Source organism: Aethalodelphis obliquidens, unplaced genomic scaffold (assembly GCF_003676395.1).
Source record: "Aethalodelphis obliquidens isolate GAN/ISIS:26980383/991018 unplaced genomic scaffold, ASM367639v1 scaffold69, whole genome shotgun sequence".
Taxonomy (NCBI): Eukaryota; Metazoa; Chordata; class Mammalia; order Artiodactyla; family Delphinidae; genus Aethalodelphis; species Aethalodelphis obliquidens.
In genome coordinates, this window is record NW_020838013.1 from 9,559,742 (window position 1) to 9,571,252 (window position 11,511).

General features: G+C 68.2%; 2 protein-coding genes across 12 annotated transcripts in view; both read left to right on the top strand.

Annotated features, from left to right (window-relative positions):
* The first annotated feature begins 232 nt into the window (after window positions 1-232).
* On the top strand, window positions 233-6,060 carry PIDD1 (p53-induced death domain protein 1). 5 transcript variants are annotated; one of them, XM_027090510.1, is made up of 15 exons: window positions 233-312; window positions 976-1,355; window positions 1,792-2,205; window positions 2,522-2,731; window positions 2,817-2,871; window positions 3,034-3,235; window positions 3,313-3,438; window positions 3,672-3,851; window positions 3,930-4,077; window positions 4,193-4,560; window positions 4,654-4,777; window positions 4,855-4,973; window positions 5,052-5,165; window positions 5,275-5,474; window positions 5,674-6,060. In XM_027090510.1, exons 2-15 carry the CDS (start codon window positions 1,052-1,054, stop codon window positions 5,930-5,932), a joined length of 2,823 nt encoding a protein of 940 aa, XP_026946311.1. In that variant the 5' UTR covers window positions 233-312; window positions 976-1,051; the 3' UTR covers window positions 5,933-6,060. The 5 variants fall into 5 exon arrangements, with proteins under 5 accessions (XP_026946311.1, XP_026946314.1, XP_026946315.1 ...); XM_027090513.1 differs by lacking the exon at window positions 233-312 and having other exon boundaries at window positions 319-1,355; window positions 4,193-4,328; window positions 4,410-4,560; XM_027090514.1 differs by lacking the exon at window positions 233-312 and having other exon boundaries at window positions 319-1,355; window positions 4,193-4,328; window positions 4,410-4,560; window positions 4,654-4,729.
* A 90-nt stretch (window positions 6,061-6,150) lies between these two features.
* The window catches only part of SLC25A22 (solute carrier family 25 member 22), an 8,445-nt gene continuing 3,084 nt past the window's right edge, over window positions 6,151-11,511 (top strand). For 2 of the 7 annotated variants that reach the window (XR_003429490.1, XM_027090535.1), the window contains exons 1-5: window positions 6,151-6,699; window positions 9,746-9,887; window positions 9,984-10,109; window positions 10,319-10,374; window positions 11,162-11,252. Coding sequence is in view for 6 of the 7 variants with exons in the window: in XM_027090535.1 (XP_026946336.1) it covers window positions 9,868-9,887; window positions 9,984-10,109; window positions 10,319-10,374; window positions 11,162-11,252 (293 nt within the window). In the remaining variant the exon portion in view is untranslated. Of the gene's footprint in view, window positions 6,700-9,745; window positions 9,888-9,983; window positions 10,110-10,318; window positions 10,375-10,774; window positions 10,900-11,161; window positions 11,253-11,511 lie in introns of those variants that run through there. The other 5 variants (XM_027090536.1, XM_027090537.1, XM_027090538.1 and 2 more) reach the window with 5 other exon arrangements.

Here is an 11,511-nt window from a genome sequence, read left to right on the forward strand (position 1 = left end):
CCCTGCAGCCAGAGATCGCACTAGCTCATTTCAGCATGGGGCCGGGAATGCACAGCCCTAGAGCTGAGCGGGCCCAGGGCCCGAGAGAACCTCAAAGGTTGGGTTTGGTGGCGCGCAACGCGGGCCCTCCCACGGAAGGCTGGACGGCAGAGGCACGCAGGCCTACAGGAAGCTGAGTGCAGCAGGGCGGCGACCGGCGGAGGGCGGGCGGGCGGGGCGGGAGGGACACTGAGATCCCGGCCTGCGGACCCTCGCCGGACATGAGGCGAGCTTCCGATGCGGCGGGACCCGGAAACGCGCCGCCGGGAGCAGGTGACGCGCGGGCCGCGGGCGCGCCGTGGGGAGGGCGGCTCGGAGAGGGCGCGCTCTCCCGCCCGGGACCCTACCCGAGCGGTGGGGGCCGCGGCTGCGCGGTGCACCGACCTCCTCCGCGGACCGAGGTGCGAGCTGGAAGTGGCGGGGAGCCCACCTCCAGGCGCCAGGAAGTGGGGTCCGGTCCTTAGGAACCCCCTCACACTCACTGCTCTGACATACGCGGGCACGATCACCCGGCCCTTGCCTGGAACACTGGCCCCACATGGTAGATGAGAGCCGGGACCTCTGGTCAAAGCCGAGGAATGTGAAGGTTGGAGGTGGGGCTGGACCCAGAGGGGGTGGGGGGTGGAATAGGACCTGACACCTCTAGGAGTCCCTTGTTAAGTTTCCAGATTTGGGACGTGAAGCCTCACTTTTCCCCTCTCCCTCAAGCATGTCCCCAGGCCCCTCTGCACACAGAGGTCTCCCTGCCTGCTGCCTTCCCAGCCTTGGGGAGTCCTATTCCCCGGCCCCATTGCAGCGATTATCTGTCCAGCAGCCTAGGCTTTGGGCTCTGGACCAGCTGGCCTGGCTCAAGAGCTCTCCCCAGCCAGAGTCCCCCTTCCTCTGGCTAGAGGACGCCCAGCCCCCTCCTACCCGCTCCTCCCCCTGACTCTGCAGCCTCCCTGGGCCCTGCCTGAGCAGGCCTGCCTGGCGAGCTGGGACATGTCTGGCTCCCGAGGACAGCCGGTGGGCGATGGCTGCAGAGGCGGAGGGGCTGGAGCCCGAGACAGCGGCTGTAGAAGATGCTGCAGGAGATGCTACAGATGCTGTGGATGCAAGGCTGGGGGCACCCCCTCTCCTGGTTGGGAACCGGCTGAGCCTGGACCTGTACCCCAGGGGCTGCCACCGGCTGCTGCACCTGTGTGCCCAGCAGGTCCGTCAGTTGCTGGAGGTGGAGTTCCTGCAGCTGAGTGGCCACGAGGACCCTCAGCTGCTGCAGGCCACCCTGGCCCGTCTGCCCTGGAGCCTGCCACGCCTCCGCTCCCTGGTCCTCAAAGGTGAGCACCACCTGGTCCCAGCCTCATCGCTGGCTCCTGCCTCTGCTTCTTGGTCCTGAAAGGCAAACCCCGGTCCCAGCCTCATCGCTGTTCTCTGCACAGCGCTACCCGACCCCTTTTACCCCGAGAGGAAGCTGGCTGAGCCTGGGCTCCTGGACCTGGCAGCTGCCAGTGGGGTCTCCAGCAGACCCCAGTGTGGGTATTTCTCCTGGGGTGGGTCACGGGTGGAGACTGTCAGCCGAGACGAGCCTGCGTTGTCTGTCGCTGCTCCCTTCATTTGCTGGTGACTCTCCAGTATCTGTGTCCATCTCTCGCTGTCTAAGCGGGGTTGGGGTGGAGGTCTGTGTTTCCATGCACCTATTTCCCTGGCTGGCAGGGCTGAGCTGGGACCTGGGACTCTGGCTCTGAGAGCCATGTCTGCCTTTCCCCCACCCAGGTGGGCAACATCGGGACGCTCTGGGTGCCTGCCTCCGGGGCTCCCTCGCCACGCTGCCCGCCAGCCTGAGTGGCCTAGCCCACTTGGCCCACCTGGACCTGAGCTTCAACAGCCTGGAGACATTGCCAGCCTGTGTCCCGCAGTTGTGTGGCCTGGATGCCCTCCTGCTGTCTCATAACTGCCTCTCAGAGCTGCCTGAGGCCCTGGGGGCCCTCGCCGCCCTCACCTTCCTCGCTGCCACCCACAACCGCCTGCAAACGCTGCCCGCAGCACTGGGGTCCTTGTCCAGCCTGCAGCGCCTCGATCTCTCCGAGAATCTTCTGGATGCTCTGCCCCCTGAGATCGGAGGCCTGAGCAGCCTGGCCGAGCTCAACCTCGCCTCCAACCGGCTGCAGGGCCTCCCTGCCTCCCTTGGTGAGTCGCAGCCTTGGCTCCCTGGGCCTGATGGGCCTGATGGCCCGTCGGCCACTGCCCAGCCTGCCCTGTCCCACAGCGCTCTCTCCTGCGCAGGGCCTCGCGCGCACAGGCTGCCACCTCGAGCCTTCGCCCCCCTCGCGGCCCTTGCTTGCCCCCCACTTCCCTGGCTGCTGAGGCTCCCTGTGCAGGCCGGCCCGAGCTCTCTTGTCCAGCCAAAGGGCGGAGACTGAAAGCGCGGGCGGCCCGGCCTGGCGCTGCAGGGCTGGGGTGGCCCTGTGCGGCCTCCGCGGGCCCTAAGCTGGCGCCCCTGCAGCGGGCCTGCGGTCCCTACGGCTCCTCGTTCTGCACAGCAATCTTCTGGCTTCGGTACCTGCCGGCCTGGCCCGTCTCCCGCTGCTCACCCGGCTCGACCTGAGGGACAACCAGCTCCGGGACGTGCCCCCCGAGCTACTGAATGCCCCCTTCGTGCGCCTGCAAGGAAACCCCCTGGGTGGGCCTAGCCCCGGCCCCCACAGTCCTCCAGGTAGGCTCACTGGTGGGGACGGGGCAGACCACAGACAGGACGCAGGTGTCATCACCATCCTAACAGCCCATCTGTCCTTCCACAGGGACACCCGTGGTTCCAGAAATGCCCAGACTGTTGCTGACTTCAGATCTGGACAGGTACGGTGTGGAGGAGGGGCCGGGCTGCAAAAGCGTCTGTCCACCCTGTCACCCTGTCCACCTGCCCGTGCCGTGGGGGTCTCCTAGAGTTGCCCAGGGCGCCAGACTCAGACATGTGGGACCCTGCTACGTCTGACCCGATGTCCACCCTGTCTCCCTCAGCTTCGCCGTGACCCCCCTAGGCTGCTCTGTGACCCTGGCCTGTGGTGTCCGCCTGCAGTTCCCTGTGGGAGCCACTGCTACCCCTGTTACCATCCGCTATCGACTGTGGCTGCCAGAGCCCCGCCTCGTCCCTCTGGGTCCCCACGACTCTCTGCTCAGTGGTGTCCTGGAGCTGCAGCCCCACGGGGTGGCCTTCCAGAAGGTGCGGCCGGGGCGGGTCGGGGCAGGTGAGGAGGGCCCCGCCGTGGCCCTGGCACTCACAGCACCCTTGCCTGGCAGGACGTGGGCCTGTGGCTGCTCTTTGTGCCCCCCCGGGCCCGGCGTTGCCGTGAGGTGGTGGTCAGGACCCTGAGTGACAATAGCTGGAGTGACCTGGAGACCCACCTGGAGGAAGAGGCGCCCAAGGTGAGGGCTGTCCAGGCCCATCCGGGAAGGGAGCATCTCTGCCCTTGCCTAACTGTCCCCCCCATGCCCGGCAAAGCCCCGACCCTGTCCCTCTGCCCCCCCATGCCCGGCGAGGCCCCTGACCCTGTCCCTCTGCCCCGCCCATGCCCGGCGAGGCCCCTGACCCTGTCCCTCTGCCCCCCCCATGTCCGGCGAGGCCCCTGACCCTGTCCCTCTGCCCCCCACACGCCCAGCGGCTCTGGGCTCGCTGCCAGGTGCCTCACTTCTCCTGGTTCCTCGTGGTTTCACGCCCTGTGTCTGACGCCTGCCTGGTGCCACCAGAGGGGACATTGCTGTGCTCCTCAGGACATCCTGGGGTCAAAGTCACATTCCCCCCTGGGGCCACTGAGGAGCCCCGTCATGCCCGCATGCAGGTACGGGCAGGGCAGCTGCCACGGGTGGCGGGTGGTGCCTGGGCACAGAGGTGATCGCTCGGGTGCCCTCTGCTCCAGGTGGTGCGCGTGGGCAGCAGAGAACTGCCGGCCCTGCTGGGAGAGCCTGAGGCGGCCGCCAGCCCCCTGCTCTACCTCTCCCAGAGCGGCCCCCCAAGCTTCCTTCGGCCAGTCACCGTGCAACTGCCTCTGCCCCCCGGCGTCACAGGTGAGAGGCGGCTGTGTGGCCTCCTGGACTTGTAGCCATGGGGTGGGGGGAACAGTGCTCAGAAGGGGGGCCCCGGGCAGGGAGGCCTCAGCCTGTGGCCCCCTGCCACCCACAGGCCTGAGTCTGGACCGCTCGCACCTGCACCTGCTGTACCGGGCCCCTCCCGCGGCCACCTGGGACGACATCACGGCGCAGGTGGCACTGGAGCTCACCCACCTGTATGCTCGCTTCCAGGTCACGCAGTTCTCCTGGTCAGTGCCCCCTCCCTCCGCCTCTTTGGTCCCCCACCCCTGCCCCGGCCTGTGCACTCCGCTCACCCCCAGCCTTCCCAGGTACTGGCTCTGGTACACCACCAAGACCTGCGTGGGGGGCCTGGCGCGGAAGGCCTGGGAGCGGCTGCGGCTGCACCGCGTGAGCCTCATCGCGCTGCAGAGGCGCCGGGACCCCGAGCAGGTCCTGCTGCAGTGCCTGCCTCGCAACAAGGTGGGGGCGGGGGCAGAGGGCTGGGAGGGCGGGGTGGGGGCCAGGGGGCCAGGTCAGGGCATTGGGCTCCCAGCCAGTGGGTCGCCCCTGCAGGTGGACAGCACCCTGCGGCGGCTGCTGGAGCGCTACCGTGGCCCGGAGCCCTCAGACACCGTGGAGATGTTTGAGGGTGAGAAATTCTTCGCTGCCTTCGAGAGGGGCATCAACGTGGATGCCGGTAGGCCCCCTGCCCCCAGAGAAGGGACCCTGGGGTCTGCCCCCACAGTCCCTGCTGAGCCCACCCCCTGCCCCCAGACCGTCCAGACTGTGTGGAGGGCAGGGTGTGCTTCGTCTTCTACTCACACCTGAAGAACCTGAAGGAGGTGTACGTGACCACAACGCTGGACCGGCGGGCTCAGGCCGTGAGGGGCCAGGTGGGCCAACGGGGTAGGGCCCCCCGGGCTGCCTGGGCCGAGGCCAGAGCACTGAAGCCCACCTCATCCCACCCACAGGTGTCCTTCTACCGAGGAGAGGTGCCAGAGGAGGTACCTGAGGAGGCGGAGGCTGCTCGGCAGAAGAGGGGTGCAGACGCCCCGTGGATGGCCACTCTGCCCCTCAAGCTGCCGGTGCGGCCTGGCGGGGGGAGCGTGTGTGAAGGGGGAAGGGGGTGGCCAGGGGTATGGGCTGGAGCCAGGGGCGGGGCCGGGGCTCACTGCCACTGCGTCCTCCCCACAGAGACTGCGGGGATCCAAGGGCCCAGGGCAGGGGGCTGGCCTCTCCCTGGCACCTCTGAACCTGGGCGACGCCGAGACTGGGTTCCTGACACAGAGCAACCTGCTAAATGTGGCCGGGCGCCTGGGCCCTGACTGGCCAGCTGTGGCCCTGCACCTGGGTTTGCCGTACCGTGAGCTGCAGCGCATCCGGCATGAGTTCCGGTGCGTTCTTTTGCGCCTCCCTTCCCGCTGCTGGCCTGCCTACTGGAGGCTGGCTGAAGTTCTGTCCAGGGGAGGTGGGGGCAGGGCAAACAGTCAGGAAAGGGAGGGTCTGGCCGCCCCTGGCCCAGGGAGGAAGGAACCCATCTTGGGAGGGTGGTCCTGGGCCGGGCCCCTCCCTCACCGTTCCCTGTCCCCCCAGGGACGACCTGGATGGGCAGATCCGCCATATGCTCTTCTCCTGGGCTGAGCGCCAGGCCGGGCAGCCAGGGGCTGTGGGGCTCCTCGTGGAGGCCCTGGAGCAGAGTGACCGGCGGGACGTGGCCGAAGAGGTGCGAGCTGTCTTGGAGCTTGGCCGCCGCAAGTACCAGGAGGGCATCCAGCGCACAAGCCTGGCCCCCGGGGACCTCGGCCCACCTGGCTCTTCAGCATCACGATCCCCCGAGCCTGCCCAGACCTAGAACCTACCGACTTTGGGCTGGTCCCTGACATCCTCTGGCCAATGGTTAGATGCTCCCACTTTCAAACTTGCCCTGGGTATGGGGCCAGTGACCCTCTCCTCCTTGTGTAACAAACGTGCACCATCCTGGCTGCTGTCTCAGAGCTCAGTTTATTTGCTGGGTGGAGAGACAGGTGGAAGGCACGGGGAGGCCAGATCAGAGGCCTGGCCCCTGCTGTGAGGGGGCCTGTGCACAGGCTTCCCCACAGCCCTCGCTCCTGCCTGTCTCCGGCCCAGCGCCTCCTCTTGGTCCTGATCTCTGGGAGACAGGGGTCCCCAGCTACAAAGTAAGGGCCGCAGCCCCGATGGATACAAAGTCACCCTGTGCGGGATTGCACATCTGCCCTTTGGTGGCGGTGAGGGGCGGGGGCTTGGCCAGTTCAGTCCCCTCCCAGCACCGCTCCTCCCCTAGGACACCTCGTCCCAGCGCACCTCGCCATCCGCTGGTCCGACGGGAGTAGTCCCTGGTCACTGGCCCATGCACGGGCGCGAGGCCGGACACGCAGGGAAGACCCTTGGGGACCTAGGGTGAGGGCTTGGCGCTGGGCTGTGGCCCGCCGGGCGCAGTGGCCGCGGCGGCCAGGAGAGGGAGCCGGAGGCCGCGAGCGGGCCGAGGACCGGGGGCGGAGCGCGCGCGGCGCCGAGCGGACGCGCCCCCGCGCTTAGGTGAAGCCGGGCGCGCGGCGCGGCGGGGAGGCGAGAGCGGCGGCGGCGGCGGCAGAGCGCGCGGTGAGTGCCCGCGGGGCGGCTCCCATCCGCGGCGCCCACCCGAGTGTAGCCCGGCTGCGGGGGCGAGGGGCACCACGACGGCTGTGGGAGGTGACATCTGCCCGGACGAGGCGGCTCCTGCGGGGCCCGCGCCGGCGGATGCTGCGACCCGCTGCCGCTGGAGTGTGGGAGGCCGTGCTCGGCCCCGGGCGGTGCCGGGCGCGCTCCCCGCGCACACGTGTCCCCGCGGGGTAGGAGACGGGGGCCGGTGGCCAAGGAACAGAAGCCCGGCCGTAGGGGGGACACACGTGGGGCCCTGCTGGACGTATGGGGACACGTGCTTGGCTGGAGTCGCCATCGCCTGGAGGGGGACAGCGTGGCGGTCCGGGCCCCGTCCGGACCCCCTCCAGCGAGACGGGGAGTTGAGCCAGCCTCCAAGCGGAGCCCTGAACTCCCACCCCGCGCCGCCTTTGTCACCGGCTTGGCGCCCCTCCAGACGGCTGGACAGAAAGCACCTCCCCGGGGGGGAAGGCGCTGGGGAAGATTGAATGGGGAGCAAATGGCCAGTCGCAGACTCTGAGCCTCACCCCCATTGCCTTTTTTGGGGGTGGGGGAGCTCAGCGGCTTCATTTGTGGGAGATTTTACCTCTGGAGGGCCTGGAAGCAGCAGCATCGTCCTGTGGGTGGTCCCTGTGAGCTGCGGTGTCCACAGCCTTGCCTGCAATCCCAGTTTACCAGGCTGCGGGGAACCGGAGGGGGTACAGGGAGGGCTGACAGCCCTGGGGCCTCAGTCCTGGCTGGGGCTGCCAGGTTTCTATGGCAACATGGGGGCGCAAGGGGAGGGCCCTCCAAGCTGTCTCATGAGCAGGGTGTGAGAACACTGAGTGAGGACAGAAAAAGGAGCATTCAGGGTCCGGAGGACCCCTTGCCAGTCGTCTCCCGGCAGAGCCCACTGCCCCCACTGTTCTCAGTTCTGCAACCGTCTTCCCCATTCCAGCCGGCAGAGTGTGATGTGGGACCCCAGGGCTGCCTGTCTTCCTGGGACAGCTGCTCCCCTCCCCACCTTGGATAGTCTGTCTGACTTCCGGGGCCCCCATCACCCAGATGTCCCTTACCCCAGACGGGAGGCAGGGCTCACTCAGTCCCCATAGGGCAGGATGTGGACCTTGCCCCCAAGGGTCTGGGACAGCGGAGAGAGACGGCTGTGGCCAGTCTACACCTGGAGGGTGGGGGAGGGTGGGGGTGGGAAGAGAGGGTCAGGTTGAAGTGCAGAGGTCAGACTCCTCTCTGCAGGCTGGGGCACGGAGAAGCAGGTCCTGGCACTGAGGCCCTGGGCGAGTGGTGGGGGGTGCAGCTTGGCTGGGCAGAGGGCTCTGGGAGTGCTGGTTCCCATGCCCTCTGGACCTGCCAGGTGAACAGGCCCATGGGTGGCAACCAGTAGGCTCTGAGGCCCAGCCACCCCCTCCCTGGCCTTTCCAGCAGACAAGCATGTCTTTCTCTGCTCCAGCGTGAGTTTTCCCTGAAGTTCACCTTCCCCAAAAAGACCCACAAGTCCCACAGGCACGAGTGGACACAGACCCATCTCCACCCCATGGCATCAGATCCCCCATGCCTGGGCACAGAGAGAGCCCTATCCTTGGGGTCCCGGGGCCCTAGGCAGATCCAGCCTGCAGGCTGCAGACTGAAACCCATGGGGCAGCTGGGGGCACGGTGGTCAGGGGCTGGGGTCCCTGGGAACCGGTTGCGTGGCTTGGCTGGGTCAGCCCGAGTCTGACCCACTGCCCCACGGGCTGGTGGGGGCTTCGAGGCCAGTCCCAGCCTCCTAGAAGCTGTCACACCCCCTTCTGGTCCCTTCTCCCACAGGGGCAGGGAGCCTCATCCCGCCCAAAGTGAAAGAGAAAGTCACCACCCCCCTCAGGCCCGCCCCGCCCCGCCCCGCCCCACAGCCAATCCCCGCAGCCGGCACCGCCCTCGGCCACTGGATCTCCTCCGCCCGCCCGCGGGCTGTAGTCGCGGAGGAGGAGCCGGTCCGGTGCACCTTGGGGTGAGCGGGACCGCGGCGGGGGGCGGAGGGGCTGATGAGGAGGCAGGGGACATCCCGGCCCAGGAAAGCTGAGGTGAAGGTCACCAGTTCTCGGGGGGGGCGACAGGTGTGAGCCAGCCGTGTGACCCTGGGTGGCAGCGCTTCGGGTGGGAGCCTGTGACAGCTGGCCTCTGAGGGGGCCACAGTGGGGGGGAGGACCCCACAGCCCAGTTTTTATGGCTGTGCCCCTGCATAGGAGGCCCCCGAGGCTGGCTCTGGCTCCCCAACCCTGCCCCCAGGGAGAGGGGCGTCTTATCTCTGCACCCCTGGAGTGGCTGGGGGACTGGCCCCAGGGAGCCTCGGAAGGTCAGCCATCCCCCTCCCAGAGGTCCTGGTCGCTGGGTTCCTCCGTGTGTGTGGGTGTGTTGGGTGTGAGTCTGGGGGTGAAGTTCCTGGGAGGGTGGGCACAGGGCTGGCTGTGGCTGTGCTGGCGCTTCTCCGGTCACCAGGGGAGCGGATGGTCTGGGGGTCCAGCGTGGAGTTGCCACGGGAGTGGGGGCATCTACCGGGCAGCTGTGAGCTGAGCCCTAGAGTGGACCCTGGGGCACTCTCACCCCCCTCCTGAAGAGGGCAGGTGCCCGCTGCCTCTGCTCAAGGATGGGGGCCGTCACAGCCCAGTCTAGGGGCGCCCTGCCCGGCGTGTTGGCCCCGTCCCCTGCTGCTGCCTCCCCAGCGGCGCCTGGCCCTTTAAAGGGCTCCGCGCACGTGAGCGAGCGAGCGAGGCCAGCTGGGAGCACGCAGCCGGTGGGGGCGCCTTGAGGGGAAGCCGGGTGGCCCAGGGATGGGGCCAAGGGGCAACGGGTCGCCGCACACTGCGCGCCCAGGACGTGCGGAGGGCCCCAGCCTGGGAGGGGGCGCTGGGGGGAGGGCTCGGTGCCCCTTCAGGAGACCTGGGAGGGAGGCTGGGGGGGCTTACTCCTCTGGGGTGCCTCTGAGCCGTGGCTCTGCCCACCCCCGCTGATCCCAGTTCCCTCTTTCTTCTAGGACAGAAGTGTTGGTTTTCAAGCTCCCCTGGAAGTAGAGGACCGCCCCTCCCCCTCCTCCAGCACCACCTCCGCTGTCTGGCATCCACCTCTGCGGCTCCTACCTGAGTGCTCCCGAGTTAAATGGCCGATAAGCAGATCAGGTCAGAACCCCACCCAGCCTCACCCCACCCCTGTCCTCCCCTCCCCGCCGACCTATGGCCCAGGAGGTCGTCCTGACACTCCCTCCGCCCACGCAGTCTGCCAGCCAAGCTCATCAATGGCGGCATCGCTGGGCTGATCGGGGTCACCTGCGTGTTCCCCATCGACCTGGCCAAGACGAGGCTGCAGAACCAGCAGAATGGCCAGCGCCTGTACACCAGCATGTGAGCCTGCGGGGGGGCGGGTAGCAGGCGTGGAGCCATGGGTGTGGGGCAGACTTCTGCGCTCGGCGCCTGTATCCCCCCATCCCGTTAAACCAAAGGGGAAACTGAGGGGGGCAGGCTGGGGGAGCGCCTCCCTGGGTCAGGGCTGGGGCCGTTGCTGGATGCCAGACTGATCCCCTGCTCACTCCCCCCCCCCCGCCGGGCTGTAGGTCTGACTGCCTCATCAAGACCATCCGCTCAGAGGGCTACTTCGGGATGTACCGCGGTGAGGCTGGGACGGGGCAGGCCTGGGTAGCACCCTCCTGCAGCCCCAGAGGGGTCCTACCGTAGCGACGGGGAGGCAGGTGGGAAGCCAGGGCAGGGCAGCGTACCTGTGCCGGGTGTGACAGTGTGGACCTGTCCCGTGGGGGCTGCTGCACTTGCACCGGGGGTCATCAGCCGGGCCCTGGGTGCTGGGAGGACGGGGGGTGGGATCTCTGGGGCACAGCAGTTCTCAGCCCCGTCCCCCACTCACTACCAGTGCACAGCATGGCAGGACACTGTCTCTACCACAGTGGCCGCAGCCCCCTCCCCTGCCTCCCGGGACAGGTGGGACCCTGTCTGTGCCAGGAGATTGGGAGGGATGGGGTCGTTACTGCAAAGCAGCTTAGGAGACAATCTCCAAGCCTGGATTTGCCCAGATGCTGTGCAGCCCTGAGTCCTCGCCGCTGAGAGGGGCTCGCCACTGCCTCCCCAGCTCTGACCCGCGCCAGGCCGGACGTGGCCTTACCCAGAACCCCAACGCGAGCACGTCTGTAGCCCAGGGGAGGTGTCCCTCAGGGAGGCCGCCCACTGGACTGGGAGGGTTACGGGGGAGGCTGAGCAGAAAGCCCGGAGAAGGCACTGCCTGGCCCGCCGGTCCCGCCCCTGCCAGGCACAGATGTGAGCGAGAGGGCAGGACGCAGCCCAGGAGTGACGGGGGGCGGGCTTTGTCAACTGGGAGGCGAGTGCTGGTGGAGAGCCTCCCCAGCCCAGGCCACTGACCTGTCTGTGCTCCCCCGTGTACCACACAGGAGCCGCCGTGAACCTGACCCTCGTCACCCCCGAGAAGGCCATCAAGCTGGCAGCCAATGACTTCTTCCGATACCAGCTCTCCAAGGACGGGTGAGGGGCTCGGCCGGCTGCTGGGGGCCAGGGTCGTGAGGGGGAGGGGTCTGTGCTTCCAGACAAAGGACGAAGGCTCTGTCCTCCTGGGGGCCCCTCACCCTGACCTTGCAGGGCCCCCTCCTCCTCCTTCCCCTCCCTCTCCTCCCCCTCCTCCTCCTCCCCCTCATCCCCCTCCCCCTCCTCCCCTCCTCCCTCTCCTCCCCTCCTCCTCCTTCCCCTCCCCTCCTCCTCCTCCCCCTCCTCCTCCCCTCCTCCT

Excerpts from the sequence above, each read along its gene's own strand:
- PIDD1 (XM_027090510.1), top strand. The coding sequence starts at position 1,052 with ATGGCTGCAGAGGCGGAGGGGCTGGAGCCCGAGACAGCGGCTGTAGAA. Across the intron at positions 2,872-3,033 it reads CTGACTTCAGATCTGGACAG|CTTCGCCGTGACCCCCCTAG; the intron begins GTACGGTGTGGA and ends TGTCTCCCTCAG. Across the intron at positions 3,852-3,929 it reads CCCGTCATGCCCGCATGCAG|GTGGTGCGCGTGGGCAGCAG; the intron begins GTACGGGCAGGG and ends CCTCTGCTCCAG.